This window comes from Podarcis gaigeae (assembly GCF_964106915.1).
Source record: "Podarcis gaigeae genome assembly, chromosome: 2".
In the NCBI taxonomy this organism is placed as follows: domain Eukaryota; kingdom Metazoa; phylum Chordata; class Lepidosauria; order Squamata; family Lacertidae; genus Podarcis; species Podarcis gaigeae.
Genome location: NC_139679.1, coordinates 17566160 through 17587691, shown reverse-complemented (window position 1 = coordinate 17587691; position 21532 = coordinate 17566160). Strand labels below are relative to the sequence as shown.

The 21532-nt window shown below is 44.8% G+C and overlaps 2 protein-coding genes and 1 long non-coding RNA gene across 6 annotated transcripts in view; 2 read left to right on the top strand and 1 right to left on the bottom strand.

Moving 5' to 3' along the window:
* The window catches only part of SENP1 (SUMO specific peptidase 1), a 32217-nt gene extending 26690 nt beyond the window's left edge, over positions 1-5527 (bottom strand). For 2 of the 4 annotated variants that reach the window (XR_014561699.1, XM_083728890.1), the window contains exons 1-4: positions 5319-5527; positions 3823-3861; positions 1746-1797; positions 451-581 (exon numbers count right to left, since the gene is read on the bottom strand). Coding sequence is in view for 3 of the 4 variants with exons in the window: in XM_083728890.1 (XP_083585016.1) it covers positions 451-581; positions 1746-1749 (135 nt within the window). In the remaining variant the exon portion in view is untranslated. Of the gene's footprint in view, positions 1-450; positions 582-1745; positions 1798-3461; positions 3486-3822; positions 3862-5291 lie in introns of those variants that run through there. The other 2 variants (XM_083728891.1, XM_083728892.1) reach the window with 2 other exon arrangements.
* LOC310840007 overlaps positions 1-21532 on the top strand; it is a 131693-nt gene that overhangs the window by 71070 nt on the left and 39091 nt on the right. The window lies entirely within an intron of this gene.
* Positions 16970-21532, top strand: part of PFKM (phosphofructokinase, muscle) — a 40367-nt gene continuing 35804 nt past the window's right edge. Inside the window, exon 1 of the mRNA XM_083728856.1 lies at positions 16970-17254. Coding sequence (XP_083584982.1) covers positions 17164-17254 — 91 coding nt within the window. The 5' untranslated portion in view covers positions 16970-17163. The remainder of the gene's footprint in view (positions 17255-21532) is intronic.

Sequence of the window (21532 nt, the reverse complement as noted above, 5' to 3'; positions counted from 1 at the left end):
CTCACGGTGAACTGCCCTGAGATCTATGAATGAAAGGTGGCATAAAAATTTTAATAATAATAACAACAAACTTGCAGGAGATAACTATCTGAAGCTCCATTAGAACAGCTGGATATGTCCCCAACTTCATTCTATCTGGTATATATTGAAATCAACCAAGTTAAAGGCAAAGCAATCCTAAAAGGAACCAGCAATCCAAACACCACATTCTGCCAGTGGTATCTTACTGCCCACTTGAGTGGGGTTTGGGCTTTCACCACAATGGAACGCCACCCCCATTCCAGCAGCCAGTAGATTGCAACACTTCCAACCAACCAATCAACACTGAGAAGCTGAGGTTGCAGCCAAGTGTTATAATTCAAAGAGCAAAAATTAGCCTCATTACTTTTGGAGCAAAAATACAGTTAAAAAAAAATACAGCCAAGAAATCAAAGCAGCTCATTCTCAAACCTTGTTGCCAGACAATGGAAGCTGATCTCCTGAGAGAGCGTTCTGCTGTAGAGGAAGAGTCTTGAACACAGAACTGTGATTAGCTAACCAATAGTCTCCAGCCTCCATCTTCATACAATCAGCAGTTTCATCTGAAAGGGAAAAGCTCCTTAGTGTATGATTCTCGGCAGGAAAGAAAGTGTACACAATCCAAGAGAGGTTTTCACTTCTGCAAGCTCCTGTTAAGCAAACAGGAATTTCCAGGTGGCGCAGCTGGGACTTCGGCAGGAGAAATTCCCCGTGGACTACATACCAGTGAAATAACAAATGCCAAAGAAGCAAATACAAACCCCAAGAAAGGAAAACACCAGAAAGAGACCATGCATAAACTTTATTCACACTTGTAACAAGCTTCATACAGAAATCAAGGTAACTTGGCAAACACCTTGAGCAATCATATTTACTACAACAGGGATTGTCAACCTGGTGTCCACAAATTAGGCTCTAACTGGTACCCGACACTTTGGCAGGACCCATAGCTGGCTTCCTATGGTAAGCATAATGTTGTCAGGGATGGCTACCTAATTTTATGGTATGCCACACTCCCCAAGGGCACCTATTTTGTGACTGGTGCCACCCAGAACTCCCTCAAAATTCAAGGTTTGCCCACTGGTCCAAAAAGGTTAGCAACACCTGTACTACAAACTGTAGCTCTCACATCTCAAAAGGTACAATTTACATTCTTCACAAAGCTAAATTTAAGAGAGGCGGTAGGTAGCGTTTCAGTACATTCAGATGATAAGCAGCAGCCTTGAGCTACATAAAAATAACCCCTCTCTCTCTCTCTTGCATAACCTTGCAGCGGCTAAAATCTAATCATCTGTTTGCCAAATGGAGAAAAATAAGTGATCTTCTCCAACTTGCCAGAAACCTCTCACTACCACTGCACTTGCTCATTTACTATTATAGATGGCCAGCATATGTTTGCAGGGAACCAAAAATGCACACAGGATGCAGAGCAAGCACATAGGATGTAGAGTAACCCCCTAAGAAGCAAGGTTGAGGAAGCTGTTGGTTACAAAACTAGAGTGGTTACAAAACAGATCCTAAAGCTCAAGCAGGAGCATAAACTGGGTAAAATCCTAATGTGTAATTCCTGCATATCAGCACAGGATTTCTCCAGACTGGGCTGTTAAGTAGGTCTGAAAGTGTCTGAAAAGACATGGAGATTCTATTGAGGAGTTTCATTTGATGTAGCTTTTATAATGATAAAGGGTGCAAGACAAAATGGGCTGGTATAACATGCACAGACTCACCCATTCCTGAACTGCTCACATAACTGACTCATATGATAGAAGTTTCAAGTGCCTGAAAAGAGCAAGATGTATAACATATTAAGGATATAGACCAAACCCCATGGAACGTTTGTCTAGTACAAATACCCAATTTCTTGAGTAAAAAAGTTGGAAAAAGTCTAGAACAAATACCCAATTTCTTGAGTAAAAAAGTTGGAAAAAGTCTAGAACACAGCATTGTAATCACACATTGCATGAAAAAAAAATACATACTTTAACAGTGAAAGAGAAATAAAAAGTTTTTAAATATTGCTGTTTCTACTCTTCAGAAATCAAAAATACAATGTTTTAGCTCTTTCATTACCATGTCTACTCAGAAGGAAGTCCTATTGAGTTCAATGGGATTTATTCTCAAGTAAATGGGATTAATAATGCAGTTTTATTCTAATTAAACAAGGGTGCAATCGTATTAGTGTTATGTTCATGCATAGTGATGTTAAATTCTCGAGAATAATCCTTTGGAGAATATTCTCCAAAACATTATTCTCGAGAATTTAACATCACTATTCATGCATATCACCAACTTGCAAATGTTCATAGCTACGTGTTACAGTTCAGAACCCTTCTCCTATGACTATTCTGACAAGTCAAAGGCCACAGACTCTTTGATGCACAATTGAAATCAGTGGCGGAGATCAGGTGGGGGCGTGGTGCCCAGTGTGGGGAGGGGGGGCAGCCGCGATGGCACCCCATCACGATTGTGCTGCCAGAGGTGGTGCGCTCCCCCCGCACTCCTCTTCCTCTGCCAGTGGTTGAAATACAGCTTTATACTCACTGCATCATCAAGAAACTAAATATTCGACACTATCCTTTTCCACTGACTAAAAGTTGGCAGTGGAACTAGTTTTTCAGGGTGTGGTCACCCAACTAATTGTCCTGTATTACCATGATTTTGCAATTAAATGAACTACTACACTGCACTGTAGACAATGCTTCAAAACATGGAGGATACATTATATCAGAGCTTTCCAAACTGTGTCGTGACACATTAGTGTGTCGGCTGCAGTGTGTCGCACAAACACTCCCCAAACTTCTCCTGGGGCTGGAAAGGGGTTAGTTTAACCTCCAGGTTGCTAGTAAAACTGAAATACTGTGTCACAAAATGATGCATGTCTAAAAAGTGTGTCACCAACATGAAGTTTGGAAAGCTCTGCATTACATATATGATAGGGTGCTTTATCTCCTAACCTCTGACTTCCCCCTCCTGTTCTCACAAGGCCATTTTACCACTCTTTAGCTAAGAGAATTCTTGCAATTTTGATAAGAGAAATCTAAGTTGAATGTTTTCTTTGAGTCTGTCAATTCCAGTCAAAACAACACAGCCACCAAAGATGGAAATACTGCGTGCAGAGTGAAGACACAGCAGATTACTTTTCCTACACTATCATACATAATTCATTTTTATGTAAATCACCAAAGGAATTTTGAGAATTATGCAGTACATAAATCCTGCTAAATAAATAAAATGCAGTTAGGTTTCCACAATAGATTCAAGGGACACAGCAGCAGTGACTATAAAGTCAAACTTTCTGATGTTCTATTATGCTTTTGTTATTATTGTTTGTAAGCCGCTTTGCAACTCGTGTGAGCGAAAGGTATCATAGAGATATAATAAATAAAATCAAATGAAGTACAAAGAAAGCTGGGTGGTGATGAGCTGCACCCTTCATCTCTTACCTGAACACTCATACGCTCTCCCCTCCCAACCACCCAACACGAAAAAGCCAAAGTCACTCTTCTGCAGCTTCAGCAGATCTCCTTTACTTTTAGCAGTTGACTCCAAGTGGAAATTCAATTCAATGGCTCATCATGGCACAATCCAGCAGATGGGGAGGGAGGGGATGGCACCTGTCAAAATCCTTACTTCAGCTGTTAAGCGCATATGATAATTCTTCGCGCGGGTGCGTTACCTCTTGTCAAGCCACACAGAATATATTATCACCACGATGCATTAAATTGAAATACCGCCTTCCATCCAGGCATCACAATACAAACAATGTACATAGCTGTAATACAGAACATAGCCTCCTCTCCATACCTTGATCCTGCCCAGCGGCCTTCCTCCTTTCCCAGATTCCTAAAGCAAGAGATTTCAGAAAGTCAGTTCAGCTCTCCTCTGAGGGATAGGGGAGAAGTTCAATTCAGAGGGCCTTCTCAGTAGTGGCACCTGCCCTGTGGAACGCCCTTCCATCAGATGTCAAAGAGAACAACAACTACCAGACTTTTAGAAGACATCTGAAGGCAGCCCTGTTTAGGGAAGCTTTTAACGTTTGATGTTTTGTTGTGTTTTTAATATTCTGTTGGGTGCCGTCCAGAGCAGCTAGGGAAACCCAGCCAAATGGACGGGGTATAAACAATCAGTTATTATTTAAACTGCATTTAAGCGGCTTGCACTTAATTGGAGCCTGCTCTGTGGAACACCCTCCCATCAGATGTCAAGGAAATAAACAACTACCTGACTTTTAGAAGACATCTGAAAGCAGCCCTGTTTAGGGAAGCTTTTAACGTTTGATGTTTTGTCATGCTTTTAATATTCTGTTGGGTGCCGCCCAGAGCGGCTAGGGAAACCCAGCCAGATGGGCGGGATATAAATAATCAGTTATTATTATTTAAACTGCATTTAGGCGGCTTGCACTTAATTGGGAGCAAGGCCCGTTTGGGTAAGAGTTGGTCTTTACAGTACAGTGGTACCTCGGCTTAAGTACTTAATTCGTTACGGAGGTCCGTTCTTAACCTGAAACTGTTCTTATTCTGAAGCACCACTTTAGCGAATGGGACCTCCTGCTGCTGCCGCGCCGCCGGAGCACAATTTCTGTTCTCATCCTGAAGCAAAGTTCTTAACCCGAGGTACTATTTCTGGGTTAGCGGAGTCTGTAACCTGAAGCCTATGTAACCTGAGGTACCACTGTACTGTAAAGGCAGTACAGTGGTACTGTACAGTGGTACCTCAGGTTAAGTACTTAATTCTTTCCGGAGGTACATTCTAAACCTGAAACTGTTCTTAACCTGAGGTACCACTTTAGCTAATGGGGCCTCCCGCTGCTGCCGCCACACAATTTATGTTCTCATCCTGAGGTAAAGTTCTTAACCCGAGGTAATATTTCATCCTGGGGTAAAGTTCTTAACCCGAGGTTTAGCAGTCTGTAACCTGAAGCATCTGTAACCTGAGGTACCACTGTACTTCCAAACAGGCGCACTTTTCGCAGCAGCAACGACAACCGCCACCACCACAAGAGCGCCAGCCAGCAGCGAACTCCCCCCGCTCCCTTTCAAGCGCTGTCCGAGGCGAGGTTTGAACAGGGCATTTTCCCGCCCGCCCGCCTCTTCGGCCAGCCACGCTTCCCTCTCTCCCAGCTTCTTCCCGAGTTCAAAAGAAAACGAGGAGAAGCGTCCGTGAGGGAGGCGGACTGGGCCTTAGAGGTCGGGGGGGGGGGGGGAGAGAAAAGGTGGGGGACCCCAACGGTGGGGGGGGTAGTAGGGCAGTTACCATAACTACCAACCCCTGACTCTTCCTCCCCCCCCCCACCAGCTTACCGGAAGCGAAGTCAGCGGCCGAGACGGAGCGAGCTGAGGCGAAAGGCTCTTTGTTGCCGCCGCCGCCGCCGCCGCCACCTCCTCTTCCAAGCGCTCCGGGGCTCTTTCTCTTTCCCTCACACTCTTTCTTTTTTTTTTCTTTTCTCCCCGACCGGATTCGAAGAGGCGGGAACACGTCAAGGCAAACCGGAAGCGGAAATGCCTCTCCCGGTTTGCTCCCTCTCCCCGCCCCTCCCACTTCCGGGGGAAGAAGAAGAAGCAGACAACGACGACGACTCGGCGGCGGCGAAGGAGGAGGAGAGAACGTTGGCTCAGAGGGGGGCGGGGGGAAAAGGAACACACCCACGCGCGCGCAGAGTCTTCGGAAGGGAATTGGTAGGAAGGAGGCGGGGGAGGAGGAGGAGGAGGGTTGCGCGTGCGCACGTGCTGCGGCGGGGGGGGGGGGAGGAATTGCCGGTAGTTTAGCAAAGGAGGTTGCATGCATATGCATGCGGGGCGGGTGGGTGTATATGTACTGTATATTTATTTGGAAGAACCTATGTAAGCATGAATGCGTGTATATGTATATATTTGCAAGCATGTGTGTATAGAGTTGCAAGTATGTAAGCATGCGTGTGTGTGTGTGTATGTATTTATAAGTATCTATGCATATGCATAGGCGTAGTCAAGGGGTGGGCAATCAAAATCGATACAAATCTGAGATTATAACCAAAGCCTGCCTCCCCCCAAAAAATCCTGGCTATGCATATGCAACTGTGCATGTGTCTCTCTATATTTTCATGTTTGTATGCCTGTATGTTTATATATTTGCAAGTATGTATGCATGTATATTGGAGAAGGGAAGCCACTCCAGTATCCCTGCCAAGAAAATTCCATGGACAAAGACAATGCCTGGTGTGCAACACAACTAAACAACAATGAATGTATATATTTGCGTGTGTGTACTTGCAAGTATGGGACCTGGGTGGCGCTGTGGGTTAAACCACAGAGCCTAGGACTTGCCGATCAGAAGGTCAGCGGTTCGAATCCCCCTGACGGGGTGAGCTCCTGTTGCTCGGTCCCTTCTCCTGCCAACCTAGCAGTTTGAAAGCACCTCAAAGTGCAAGTAGATAAATAGGTACTGCTCCAGCGGGAAGGTAAACGGCGTTTCCGTGTGCTGCTCTGGTTCGCCAGAAGCGGCTTCGTCATGCTGGCCACGTGACCCGGAAGCTGTATGCCGGCTCCCTCAGCCAATAAAGGAAGATGAGTGCCACAACCCCAGAGTCAGCCACGACTGGACCTAATGGTCAGGGGTCCCTTTACCCTTTACCTTTATGCATGTTTATTGGAGGAGGCAAGCCACTCCAGTATCCCTGCCAAGAAAACTCCATGGACAAAGACAATGCCTGGTGTGCTCTGGTCCATGGGGTCATGAAGAGTCGGACACAACTAAACAACAACAATGCATGTATATATTTGTGTGTACGTACTTGCAAGTATGCATGTGTGTGTCTGTATTGTATCAATGCGCTTCTGATGGTAGCTTGTGGTTCTGCTCCAGAATGGGGTGTTTTTTTGAGGGGGGGAGCATCTGAATAGATGGGTGCTGGATGTTGGGTGAGGCAGGGGCTGGGTTGTCTTCCAAGGGCTGGTGGGGGGGTTTCTCATCTTAGTTGAAAACTGGTACTCACAGCTTTCTGGGTAGAATAGATTTTTGCAAGCAAGACACAAAGGAAAGCAACATAACAGTACCCTGTTACAGTACATCTTTTACTCACGCTCGCAGACTTTGAGCATGGAGGCTGCAGCTTGCCGTAGTAGCTATTGCTTGTTTGGAACATAGGGTTATTGGTACATCACATTCAGTGTTGTGTACCATAAGGGTGAGGAACCTGTTGCCCTCTCGATGTTGTCGGACTCCAAATCCCATCAGCCCCAGTCACCATGACCTTTGGTTGGGCATGGCGGGTCCAGCAATTGTGGCAGGGCCAGCGGTTCTCCATGCAACAGCTTTTCAGAATTCTAGGCAAGCCTTTTCCCCAGCGTTGCATTTTGCTTGCAAAGCATGTGTTCTAGAACAGAATTATGGCCGCTTCCCCAAGGAATATCTTCCCCATTGAAAGTCCTTCCCTTTGGAAATTGCCTGATCCTTTTTTTGAAAGTCATCAAAGTTTGCAACCCTGCTCCAGGTACCTAGCAGTAAGCTCCATTATTCAACATGCTTTTCAGGGTCTAAGATTGATCTTGTAGCCATCACTGCCTCTATTGGGCAGAAAGTAATAATACTGTGTGTGTGTGTGTGTGTGTGTGTGTGTGTGTGTGTGTGTGTGTTTACAATGCTGAGTGAGCCATTGAAAACAGGATGTGAATTTGTCAGAGCATTTATGATGGCATGTGTGTGTGTTCAGGAGGAGGAGGGTGGTTGGAGAAGGGGGAAAACTTCTCAGTGGAGCTTTCCTTGTATGTGGTTTGGGGAGAATGAGGTTGCTGTCCCAGAGTTTCACAATTTTTCATATAAGGCATTTCCAGCAAGGAAGATATTCTCTATGATACGCATGCATTCAACCTTCTCCTTGACATGTCATCTTCATCATATAGTTAATTGGGTATTGTCCTTTTTGGGATTTTTGGGTGGGGCAGGGTTTTCTATCATCAAGGCCAAGTTATATCTATACTGCAGGTTAATTTTATTTCTCCTTGGTGCAAGTTTTGGCTCACAGTGCTTACAGATCTTGAACTCATATTCCCCCCCCCTTATATAAATTCATTATATGTTGGTGAGTTTGCTAATTCTATTATGCGCAGCCACAGCAACATGTAAAATCCATTCCTGATGTAAAATAAGTAATCTTGAAAGGGTGAATCCGAACCTTACAGTTGCATGACAACATGACTGGGACATTTTCAATGAAAGGTCATGACTTTAATATCCACCAATAAGGGTGAGGAACAGCAGAGGCAGCTGTCTAGAGGCCTAACACAGCATCTATAAATATCACACAGGAAAGCACACACATTCTGTTATGTGGGCTCCCCTGGACCTCTCTGTAGTAGGGTCCAGTCTTTTCATTTCAGTGTCACTTACCTTTGCAGCTGTTATCTTCTTCTTTACCTTCTACTCATTCTCTGAAGAAAAAGAAGAGCAACCAGGTTAGTGTAGATTTGTGTTCTAGATTTTTATTTTTAATTTGCCTCATAAAACATCTTAGGACTTTAGAACACCACAAATAGAATCTTACCGCTCAGTGGAAGAGCCAAGGCTGCTTCAAATCTCTGTTTAGCCAAGAAGAATACTAGGTGGCCTGGTGCCTATATCTACTTCACACTTCAGGAAGAGCTTGATAGAAGTTGATATGTGTGTATCCTTGGCTAGTGCATGAGGAAATCTTAAAAATAAAAGGTCACGGCCACTAGTAGAATTATGAGCTTTCCAGAGTGGATAAAAAGCGTCACAGTCTGCCCATTAGGTGATGCTTGAAATTGTAGCTTGCTTTGTAAAACTCTGCAGGAGAATGCTGTCCTGGCAAGTTTTATGAATGTAAAATGAGACGGTAAGGTATTGTAGTAGTGCAAGCAATTACCTCTTTGTTTCCTTTGCGATTCTCCTACTCTGCTTGTTTTTTTTAAATTCACAGATGGATCTCTCTTAGCAAATGCCTTGGTAGCAGTATGAGCTAATTCAAGCAGGGATACAACGCCAGGCTTGTGGGTAGAACCTTCTAAGAACACACACACACGGTAAAGAGATAGCAGGCAGACATCAGTTGACAATTTCTTCACTTAGCAAAAAAAAAAAAAAGGAAAAAAATCAAAGCTTGCATATGGTTTCCTCTTGTTCTTTGGACCAAAATTGTCAGCTCATCATTCTTCCTAGAATAGTTCCAACAACTTTGCCTCCCAAGGTGAAACCACGATCCTTCCCCAGTCTTCACCGGAGAATTCAAAGGAGTTAGATCCAATTTTAAGTGAAACTTAATGTTGAAGTGGGCTGTGCAAGAGTTGTTCAAAGGAGAATACGCCCCATAGTTCTCATTCAGAGGTTGAGATCTCCAGGGGTTCTGAGTTAGCTCTTTAAGTCGTGGTTCAGTAGCAACTGACCCATTCTCTGTTTCTAGGGTGGGGAGACTTTTTCATCCCAAAGACCACTCCTTTCCTCCTGGGCAACCTTTAGGGGTCCACATGCCAACAAAGGCAAAAACGGGAAGCACAACACACGTAAATTTCACCTTGGTTTCACCAGTTTCGACACGCCATTTCCCCAGCCAAGCCAGCAAGAAGCATCAGAATTCAAGGAAAACTTTGCAGCCAGACGAAAAGGTTCAAGGAGGGTGCAAAGTATGGCTAGGCTAGGCCTCTACAGAGTCCCAAGGGCTACATTTCCCTACTTTTGCTCTACTTTTACTCCAGTGTCGTATGGCCTTCATTCTGCCCATTGCCATTGATGAGATTCCATGGACTCGATCACACCACTGTTCCATCTAGCCCATCACTGTAACGGTGGTTCTTATTGGCACTTCCAGGGGACCTCCCAACGTCTGAATTTGGAATTCTTAATACATTTTAAATAAAAATTCACTGATCAACAGCTCTTTAAAGGTAAAGGGACCCCTGACCATTAGGTCCAGTCGTGGCCGACTCTGAGGTTGCGGCGCTCATCTCGCTTTATTGGCCGAGGGAGCCGGCGTACGGCTTCTGGGTCATGTGGCCAGCATGATTAAGCCGCTTCTAGCGAACCAGAGCAGTGCACGGAAACGCCGTTTACCTTCCCTCCGGAGTGGTACCTATTTATCTACTTGCACTTTGAGGTGCTTTTGAACTGCTAGGTGGCAGGAGCAGGGACTGAGCAACGGGAGTTCACCCCGTAACAGGGATTCGAACCGCCAACCTTCTGATCGGCAAGTCCTAGGCTCTGTGGTTTAACCCACAGCGCCAACAGCTCCTTACCAAGCTAGAAAAAGACTTAACCGCCAGGGCAGAAGACCTGTCGCCTTCCTGACTTTGTTGAACTCTCAACTCCCATCAACCCCAACCAACATGGTCAATGGTCAGGGCTGATAGGAGTTGTAGTCCAGCAACACCTGAAGGGCTAAAGGTTGCCCACCCCTGTGCTCTCCACAGATGACCCAAGATCCCAAGAAACCAGCCATTCTACATAAATGCATGCCCTTTGGTTTAAGGATTAGGAGGTATGAACAGGTGAGTTGTGATTGGCAGATAGTGCCTGCTATAGAAGAGAGGTTTTTCCATGCTTGTCACTAAACCAGTTTCCCAAACTTGGGTCTCCCCTTGTTTTTGGACTACAACTCCCATCATGCCTTGCTAGCAGGACCCAGTGGTCAGGGATGATGGGAATTGTGGTCCAAAAACAGGTGGAGGCCCAAGTTTGGAAAACGCTGCACTAAATGAAAGTTCAAAGTCGCTATACATTTGGTTTGGGCATGCTTTGCCATACACTATGCAAGAGATTCTTGTTCTTGACTAACCACACTTCACCAGATTGCCATAGCGATGGGTTCACGAGAATAAATGTTACTGAACAGTAATGGCAGATTGCACTTGGCACATCGTCTTGCAGCTAGCGGATTCTGTATCAGTGGTTTCACTCTGCCTCTTGCCAACTTTACATCAATTGAGTCAGCCTCCAGAGCTTTAGAGGGATGATCTACAAAGCCGCCAATTTATGCCAGGCTCTCTTGTAATCCCAGGAAGGAATTGATAAGATGATACTGAATTAAGAAAATGCTAGAGGAGGACGCTAGCAGCTATGACAAGATGAACCATATTTCCTGTTTGGGGAAGCCTTTAAAAGTCCACAAAACAGTAGCAATTTGCCTGTCTGCAGATGCCCATTTACATTAATAACAATGTGTGGTACATTAAAGGTTGGAGTGAGAGGGAAGAAACAAACTCTCCAGTTTATGCAAGTTCCTTTTCTTGGTCGATTACAAGGGAATCTTACTTGCCACAGGCAGCCTTGTGAATGTCGATTTACAAACCTGCTTCAAAAGTTCCGTCAACAAGGACAAGCCCTCAATTACAGCCAAAACATATTTCCTTGCCGTCGCTTTGCATTTAACTGTAATAGAACCCTGTATAAATAATGTGGACTTCTTTTTAAAGTGCTGGTTTATTTACAAGATTTATATTACACCCCTCTCACTCATGCTTTCAGGGACAGTCCCATCTCATCTGTGTTGCATCCTGCAGTGTCCATCAATACTTGGAACAGATTTTGCTAGTGCAAGAGGACTTCCCCTTCCTCTCCTCCCCCCCCCCCCATATTCTCCAAAGAGTTGGGGAGACCCCCCTGGAACAGATTTCAGGGGGCGGCAAGAAGGAAGGATGGATAATTCCAATTTGCGCAATATTTGATACCATCCTCTGAGTTTAAGAAGACGCCATGCTACCCATCTTTTTGTTGAAAAATCCATCTGTTGAGATCAGTATTTTGCAAATGTTTAATACCAGAGGGGTACCATTTTTCTCCCCACCCAGCTGTATTTAAAATTGGAGTCACACTTTATTCTTACGCTGAAGTAGGTATACAGTGGTACCTTGGGTTAAGTACTTAATTCCTACCGGAGGTCCGTTCTTAACCTGAAGTACCACTTTAGCTAATGGGGCCTCCCGCTGCTGCCATGCCACCGAAGCACGATTTCTGTTCTCATCCTGTAGCAAAGTTCTTAACCCGAGGTAATATTTCTGGTTTAGCGGAGTCTGTAACCTGAAGCATATGTAACCCGAGGTACCACTGCACCTTGGTAGTCGAACGGCTTGGCTCCCAAACAAATTGGCTCCTGAACATTGCAAACCTGGAAGTGAGTGTTCCGGCTTGCGAACGTTTTTTGGAAGCCGAATGTCTGACATGGCTTCTGCGGCTTTGAGTGCAGGAAGCTCCTGCAGCCAATCAGAAGCCGCACCTTGGTTTTTAAACCATTTTGGGAGTCGAACAGACTCCTGGAACAGATTAAATTCGAGAACCAAGGTACCACTGTTTCCATTTCAGTGTAAGAATAAAAAAAATAGGTCCCCAGAGCAATAGGAAATTGTCTTCATTGCAAGTTCATTCAGCTAATATCACTTAGTATCTCACACTCAGTAAGGCTTGGAGTTTGGAATGAGCTTTTCTGGGCAATGCACTTGGGAGCTGTAGCACTGGCTGTATTGAGAAATCCCAGTGCAAATGTACTTCTTCCCTTAAGGTGATGGTATTCTCCATACATTGACAGAGTAAAAGGCTGATCAATGTGCCAAAGGGCTTCTCTGTTTTGACCGAGAATGTTTTGAGTGCAGTTCAAACCCTCTTGTGATGCACTAGTGCACCTTGCAACACAATTTCAGAAACACAAGCCTAGATGTTCATCCTTTGGTTCAATGAAGCTGCTAGCACTACAACAGGAAATCCAGAAGCTCAATTTGCACAGCATCCAGAAGGTGGCAGCAATGTTCCTTCTTCATTTTAATTTGTGACCAGAGGGGGTTCAACTGAATGGGCAGCATTGCCCTCTTGTATTTATAATTTGGTCTCTCCAAATATATACCTAGATTGTAAGAATTTACTAGACCATAGTGCAAAGTGGCAGCGTTAAGGGGTAGAAGCAGGTTGGGCTTTTTGCCGGCAAACACAAAATAAAATCTTGGAATACTACCGATTGGAGCAGTAGAAAAAAGGCAGAGGTCATTGTGCACTTAGCCATATACAGAGTAATTCAGGTTAAATTCCAAATGCAAACCAATAAGGTTTCTTCTAGGTAACAGTGTAAGTGTGAAAACAGCCAACCTTCATAATTTTGAAACTCAGGAACCTTAATTTCACCACACTGATAAGGTATGAAAAGAGTAGCACAAGTTAAGTGCAAATGTTCTTTCATCTCACAATTCAGTTATGCTTGATTTGTTAGAAGCAAATCACCAGAATTACAATTTATTGCATACCCTTCACTCTAAGGTCCCAGGGCAGGTTACAACAATTCTTCTGAACGTCAGAGAATCTCCCCAAACCCTGTACAGTCGTACCTTGGTTGACAAACGGCTTAGTTTCCAGATGTTTCGACTCCCAAATAATAAAATACTGGAAGTGAGTGTTCTGGTTTTCGGAACGTCTGGCGCGGCTCTCGATTGGCTGCAGGACCTTCCTACTGCCAATTGGAAGCTGCACTTTGGTTTCCAAACATTTTGGAAGTCGAACGGACTTCTGGAACGGATGCCGTTCAACTTCCAAGGTATGACTGTATTAGTTTGCTTTATTTCCAAACAGCAGCAGAGAAGGGAACGTTGGTGTTGCCTTACTTTTACAAAATAAGAAGAGGCAAGGCAGTTGTTATTGGAAGGTTAGTGTAGGAGTAGGGACAGAGAACTCTGCAAAATGAAGAAGAAAAATCCCCATATTAATGCCAGTTTCTTTTTAGCCTCAGCTCTTGTAACAAACATTGCCTTTGTCATTTATGCTGCAACAACCATGCGAGCTAGAAATTTTGAGCCATTCAATTTAGGAGCTTACCAGATGCACTAGAGATGCACATAATTCTGCCTTAGTGTCCTACATAATAAAAATGTAGAGTGCAAGTGAGCCCGCTCTTGCTCGGTGTCTTTACAATGAGGATAGATTTGGCTTTCTAAGTGAGATGTTTTCATCCGGGTCAATGACTCCCAAGCTGTGTTGCAGAGCATACTAGCTAACATGCTGTGCTCAGAATGAGCATTGCGTGTGGAAGCCTTTGGCCCAGTCTCTTGTCAAACAACAAGTCATCAGCCTAGTGGTTGCAACCTAGAAAGCAAGGTTTCCTAGCAATGTCACTGTGAATCTTCCATACCAGGTGCCCGTAGAGTTAAGTGGGAAAGGTACCAACTGCAATCACGGAGTAGTCATCTTAAGACACGGCATCTTTATTTGGGATGTGCTAGGTAATAAAACTCAAATAGGACTGAGGCACGCAGTTGCTACATGCTGCCTGCATTCCCCTTTTTCTGTTAAAGTAAATACATTTAAGCAATGCATCCTGGGAGATACAGATGGGCTCTATCCCTGCCACACTGTGAGCGTGGGGAGGAATTGTACCAGGAAAGTACAAAATACCAGTTCCACTACAAGGTAAGCTCTGCTGCTAGGAGGCTTTGCTTAACTTTTGTTGTTTTTTAAGATGTACAGTGGCAAACTTGCAGAGCCACTGAAAGCTCAACTGTAGCATCCATCTGCAGACATTGATTTGTATCCCACCTTTCCATACAGCTTCCATTCCCTGAATATGCAGAAGAAGATGTTTTCCAGAAAATTAAAATACCTGCAAAATATGCCCATCTGTATATTGCTATAAAATATCTGAGCTCCCTGTTCTTGGGGTAAAGGTAAAGGGACCCCTGACCATTAGGTCCAGTCGTGGCCAACTCTGGGGTTGCGGTGCTCATCTCGCTTTATTGGCCGAGGGAGCCGGCGTACAGCTTCCGGGTCATGTGGCCAGCATGACTAAGCCGCTTCTGGAGAAACCAGAGCAGTGCACGGAAACGCCGTTTACCTTCCCACCGGAGCGATACCTATTTATCTACTTGCACTTTGATGTGCTTTCAAACTGCTAGGTTGGCAGGAGCAGGGACTGAGCAACGGGAGCTCACCCCATCACGGGGATTCGAACCGCCGACCTTCTGATCGGCAAACCCTAGGCTCTGTAGTTTAACCCGCAGCACCACCCATGTACCGCGTTCTTGGGGTAGTTGTATTTAAAATGTGGAGGTGCATGTTGTCAGGTTGCATGTGTACATATTTCTACATAAACAATGGAAGATTTTGATTTGGGTTGGTTTCTTAATTATTATTATTATTTTTTTCTAATTTTAAAAATCAAGATGAAACAAAGCCTCTGCTTCAGGTCTGACCCTATCATTAGGCAAAGTGAAGCAATCACTTCAGGTGGCTGATGTGAAGGCCAGGAGCAGAGAGAGTTTAGGCAAAGAGTTGGGAGGATGGATATGTCTGTGCCACAAACATTGCCCTTCAACAAGCCCTCAATTTGTGGTGGCTAGGGGACACTGCCAGTGTTTGTGTAAGATTCAACTCCTTTTTACATAGGATGAAGGAGGGTCCCATCTTGTCCCTCCCCTCAAACTGCAAAATGTCCGAAATTACAATTCTATACATCACAAATTAACAGTGCTGGTTTTTAAGTATTCCCAACCGAATCATTTAACTTAGCTTTTGAAATATTCATGTAAATAAATAGCTTTGTAATGAGTTGGCTCCTTTGCAATCTGTGGATTCATTCCTGCAAAGTTCATTATCTGGTGCCCAGATCCAAAGAGCTTGCAAATTCTACAAAGAAGTTAAGTGCAGGGAACAAGAAGGAATAATTCCTCATTGTATGATTTCATAATAACCTGCTTATTGATACCAAAGTAATGGAGGGCATCTATTTGTGAACATGACAGAAATCCTTTTTCAATGCCAGTGCTCTGTAAACGAGTTTGACCTAGATGCGCATTCATTTCCCTGCATGGTTTATCTGTATTTGTAAAGCTGTCGCTGTTCAACTTTGGTTTTCCATAGCCTGTTTGGAGAAGACATAGGATGATATTCAACCAAATTTCACTCAGATCCATTGAAGTGAATGGGTCCCTCAGTCATGTTCATTCATTTCAGTGAGTGTACTCATGAGTAAAACTTAACTGAATACCACCCATAATTTCAAACCACCACCACCACCACCCGGAACAATTTTTATTTAATCTTTTGGTGAAAGATTGTAACGTTGTTGCACTTGGATTTCCAAAGCACTTCATTCTGCTGATTATTGAGCAATAACAGACCCTCCTAGTGTCCCTATTTTCCAGGGACAGTCCTGAATTTACAGAAGCCATCCTGGTTCCTGATTTGATCTCTGAATGCCCCGCTTTTCCTTAAAGTTAAAGAGACCCCTAACCATTAGGTCCAGTCATGACCGACTCTGGGGTTGCGGCGCTCATCTCGCTTTACTGGCCGAGGGAGCCGGCGTACAGCTTCCGGGTCATGTGGCCTGCATGACTAAGCCGCTTCTGGCGAACCAGAGCAGCGCACAGAAACGCCGTTTAGCTTCCCATCAGAGCAATACCTATTTATCTACTTGCACTTTGATGTGCTTTCGAACCGCTAGCTTCTGCCAAGCAGGGACTGAGCAACGGGAGCTCACCCCATCACAGGGATTCAAACCGCCAACCTTCTGATCGGCAGGTCCTAGGCTCTGTGGTTTAACCCACAGCGCCACCCGCTTTTCCTTAGGATGTCCCTATTTTCATCGGAGAAATATTGGAGAGTATGATGTTACAGTACAATCCTATACAGGCCTACATAAATCCAATTGAGTTCAGTGGGGCTTACTCCCAGGTAAGCGTTTTGAGGATTGCCGCCTGGAGGTTGTAGTAAACTCACTCTTATTCAAAGTAGACCCATTAAAATCAATGGACTTAAGTTAGTCCTGGCCATTAATGTCAGTGGGTCTATTCCAAGTCAAAGTTAAGTAGACTACAACTCAGAGCCTCTTTTTGAAATCTTACCTTATTCTCTTCCAAATTTGAAGCCACCGAAAGCCCTCAAAACAGTGGTTGGTACCTGCTGTCTGACATTTCCGCTGTCCATTGGTACTCGTGACAGCTGGCCATGCGTCCTTTAGGATTAGGTGTGGCTGACGCTGCATCGGAGATCATTTACAGGCTGACATTTCCACTTGTCATTTATTGGAGAGTGGGTGGGGTGTCAACTTTGAAAGGCAACGGCAGAGGGCTACAAGGAGCACTCCGGACCTGGCTGTGGCCCCTGTGGCAGGACAAGGAGGCACCGAAGACCAAGGGCATTTCTCCCCATCTTTAAGAAACTTTTCTTGTTGACTTTCCAGCCCGGAGAATGTCGCAAACAATGGTGAAACATGAGCACGCTGACACGATGGGGATTGGCAAGGCCATCGCTGTGTTGACATCTGGAGGAGATGCCCAGGGTAAGTGGACTGGTTGCTGGTGTGTGTGTGTGTTGTAGTGTTGGGGGTCTCCCTTTATATTCTGAGGAGCTAATGGCAAAAAATCCAATAGGCAGAAATCACCAGGAAAGGGCTTTCATGTCTGGGCACTTTTTATCATCCAGAATTTCCCTAAACTTGGTAAGATGACTCAAGTAGAACTGGTCTCGGTTGCAAATTGTAACAGGTAAATGTCTTTGCTTTGTGAGTTTTCAGAAGCATCTAACTGGCCATTGTTGGAAGCTGTATGATCAGCTGGATGGACTTTTGGTTTTCATCCAGTAAGGAGCAGTTTTTTCATTCTTTTCTATTCTGTCTCCCCTACTTTGACTTTCTCCTCCCACACTGCCTCCAGCCTTTCTCCTCAGTAGTTCTCTGCCTTCTCTTTTATATTATTTGTATTGCCTTTTTTTAAAGAGCCTTGAAAGCCATTTGTGGCTCATCAACCGCAGTTTGCCCACCTACCACCCTCATCCTGCAAGCATTTCCTTAGCAAAATGAGCACTCACATAATCTACCCTCAGGTGTCTTGAACCATCATTTCTTTGCTGTTCCTCCTATGCTCTTACAAAATCTGCAGTTCACAGCATCTCTTCCTGATCTGGGTTTGCCTACATCTATGTCTGTTGATTAATTGGGGATGGGGATACTGGGGTGTGAATAAATGCAATGCAATGCTTTAAAAAAAAATCCCCTCCAAAATATTTTTATTAGTTTTCAATACAGCAAAATACAGGTGCCTTTTTCAAACATGTTGACTTGTCAAGTTCTTCAACAGACGATTCCTTATTTTCCTTTTCCTGACCTTGAGACACACACATAGACAGAGCTCTGTTTTGTTTATCTGCACTCATATATCTTCTCTTGGTGTCCAAGTCCCGTCTTAGTTTCAAGATGGATTTTTTTTTTAAATGCATACATGCTGTTGACGGCATTACGAGTGAACATATCACTTGGCAGAGTATTATAAATAGAAAAAAGGCCATTCCTGCCTCCAGGGACTTGCAATTTCATTTAATATTGTATTTTTAAATTGTTGTACCCTTATGGTGAAGGGTGCGTAAGAAATGGAAATACTACTGCTACTAATATATAAGGGTATATTTTTATTTGTTTGTTTGTTTGTTTTTCTATACCACCCTATACAGTCATACCTCATGTTACGTCTGCTTCATGTCACGTTCTTTCAGGTTGTGACCCGGAAGTACCGGAAAGGGTTACTTCCGGGTTTTGCCGCATGCGCAGAAGCGGCGAATTGCAACCTGCGCATGCCCAGATGCACTGCTGCGGGTTGCGCTCTTTTCATGTTGTGAACGGGCCACCAGAATGGATCTCGTTCGCAACCAGAGGTACCACTGTACCTGAAGGTCTCGGGGCAATTCACATAAAACATCAAATACATAAAATCAAAGCAAAACCAACAACCCAATAGCCCTCCCCCCAAGAGCTAGCATTTTAAAAAAGGGTATAGGATGTAGATCAAGTCAGGCAAAGGCCTGGTTGAAAAGGAACATTTTTGCCTGGTGCCTAAAGGTGTACAGTGGTACCTCGGGTTAAGTACTTAATTTGTTCCGGAGGTCTGTACTTAACGTGAAACTGTTCTTAACCTGAAGACCACTTTAGCTAATGGGGCCTCCCGCTGCCGCTGCGCCGCTGGAGCACGATTTCTGTTCTCATCCTGAAGCACTATTTCTGCGTTAGCAGAGTCTGTAACCTGAAGCGTATGTAACCTGAGGTACCACTGTATAGTGAAGGCACCAGGCGAAGTTCCCTGGGGAGAGCATTTCACAAACAGGGAGCCACTGCAGAGAAGGCCCCGTTCTCGTGTTGCCACCTTCTGGACCTCTTGCGGAGGAGGCACACGAAGAAGGGCCCCGGAAGATGATCTCAGGGTCTAGGTAGGTTCATATGAAAAGAGGTGGTCCTTGAGGTATTGTGGTCCTGAGCCATTTAAGACTTTATAGGTCAAAACCAGCACTTTGAATTGGGCCCGGAAAATAATCGGTAGCCAGTGTAGTTGGACCAGGATTGGTGTAATATTTTCAAACTGTCTTGCTTTGGTGAGCAGCCTGACCGCTGAATTCTGCACCAGCTGCAGTTTCCAAACTGTCTTCTATATATATCTGGGTATAAGGCGATACATAAATTCAAACAACAAGAAGAAGAAGAAGAGAATGGGGGAGCTAACAGGGAAGGGGAGGAAAATAAATGAAAGGCTTGCAAGGAAGAAATACTTTGGGTGGGGTTCACCTGAAGAACCCTGACACTGGACAGGTACACAAGGATTTTGGGGCCCCTTATATGCTCCCTGAAACTGACTCTCCTGAGCCCAACCTCAGAACAGTGCATGGAGGGGTGTTGTTCCATCTGGCAAGCTAGAATACTGGTACGGGCAAAAGATTTGTTGGAGCACCATCTTGAATTCCATCCACTGTTACTAAATCACTCAGTGTGACCCAGGCTAGGACTTACTCTCATACTACTTTGTGATGTGATGTTGCCATTCTGTTGTGACTTTGTGTTGATGGTGGAAGAGCTACTACTAATATGCAAGAGGCGCAGGGTGTGTGTGTTCACATCAGATTAACTGCTGCTGTTGATCTGATGTGATAACTTGAGAGGCTTTTTGCAAAATGCGTTGTCACAATAACACGGCCTGGGAACATGACTTCACAAGAGCTATACTACATCACAAACCCACTGCCCATGCATGCAGCAGTTCAGTATGTATGATTGTGGACAGGTGCGCAGTATGGAGAAGAAACCTAATCCTTGGCTGGTTTCCTGGAAATCCCAACTATGGACCTATGTACCTGTAGTACAACTTTACTGGTATGTCCCGTGGAGGACCTTAAGGTCCACAAATGACAACATTCACAAGGTGGTTAGGTTGGTCTCAACTAGGGCCAGGGCCTTTTCAGTACTGGCCCCAACTTGGTGGAACGCTCTGTCACAAGAGACTAGGGCCCTGCGGGATTTGACATCTTTCCGCAGGACCTGTAAGACAGCTGTTCCGCCCGGCCTTTGGTTTGGACTCAACTGACCCTTATGTTTCCCTCCCCTTATGGTTTTGACTTTTAAAATGAGGCTGCATTTTAAACTGCATTTTAACCTGTATTTTATTTTATTTTTCTTATTATGTTTTTTACTGAACTTTTATTGATGTTAGCTGCCCTGAGCCCAGCTCTGGCCGGGGAATAAATAAAATTTATTATTATTATTACTGGTTGATATTCTACACAGTTGTGGTGTTTTATGAAGGGCTGTTGCAGTCTGGACAGATGCCGAACAATAACTGCTGATGTAACCCAGAGGTACAGCTTAACATCTAACAGATCAAAGCATGGGCACATCTAGCTTCAAATGATAGGTGACAAAATGACTAGTTTGGTGCTACTATCTGAGACAGATGCTCGCATTTGCCCTGTAGATAGGCCATGCTTGGTTAATGGACACAAAAAAGCTTTAAGAAATCTTAGTCTCATGGTGGTAAGAAATGGTGGCCAATGTGGTGCCTTCCAGATGGACTACAACTCCCATCATCCCTGACCATTGGCCATGCTGGTTGGGGCTGATGTGAGTCAACATGTGAAGGGGACACCCTATATGCTGCTCTTCCCTTAAGGCATATGTGGAAGCAGAACCCAACAAGGCTGCAAGAACTATGCTAAAGAGGTGATGGTTTTAAGGAAGGTCAAAGGGATGTGTTTAATGGAAGGATGTTTCTGGTTCACTCCTGCATCTATCCTCAGGCTGCACAGCTGATGTGGTAGCATTATGCAGCCTTTCTATCTTCTTGGACTCATTTCTCATAACACACCTCATCAGCCCCAGAGAGCACGACCAATGATCAGGGAAGATGGGAGTTGGAGTCCAACAACATCTGGAGGGCCATAGATTATATACCTGGAGGGCAGCACTAGAGCCAGAAATGGATGGGTCCATTTCTACTCGCATTTCCAGATAGGGGGAACCCAGTGCTGCATGAAATTAGGTCAATGGTTGTCTGCAAGTTATCCACTACTACACAGTGCAGGGCCCTTCCTGGACCACCGCCTCACCGACGTGGGAATCCAGGGCACAGTCCTTCAATGGCCACGCTTGTTCTCTCTGGTCTGGGACAGAGGGTGGCGCTTGGGGGGGGGAACTGTCGTTGCGCCACTCCTTGGTGTATGGAGTGCTGCAGGGTGCGATACTCTCCCCAATGCTTTTCAACATCTTTATGCGCCCCCTCGCCCAGCTTGTCCAGAGTTTTGTGTT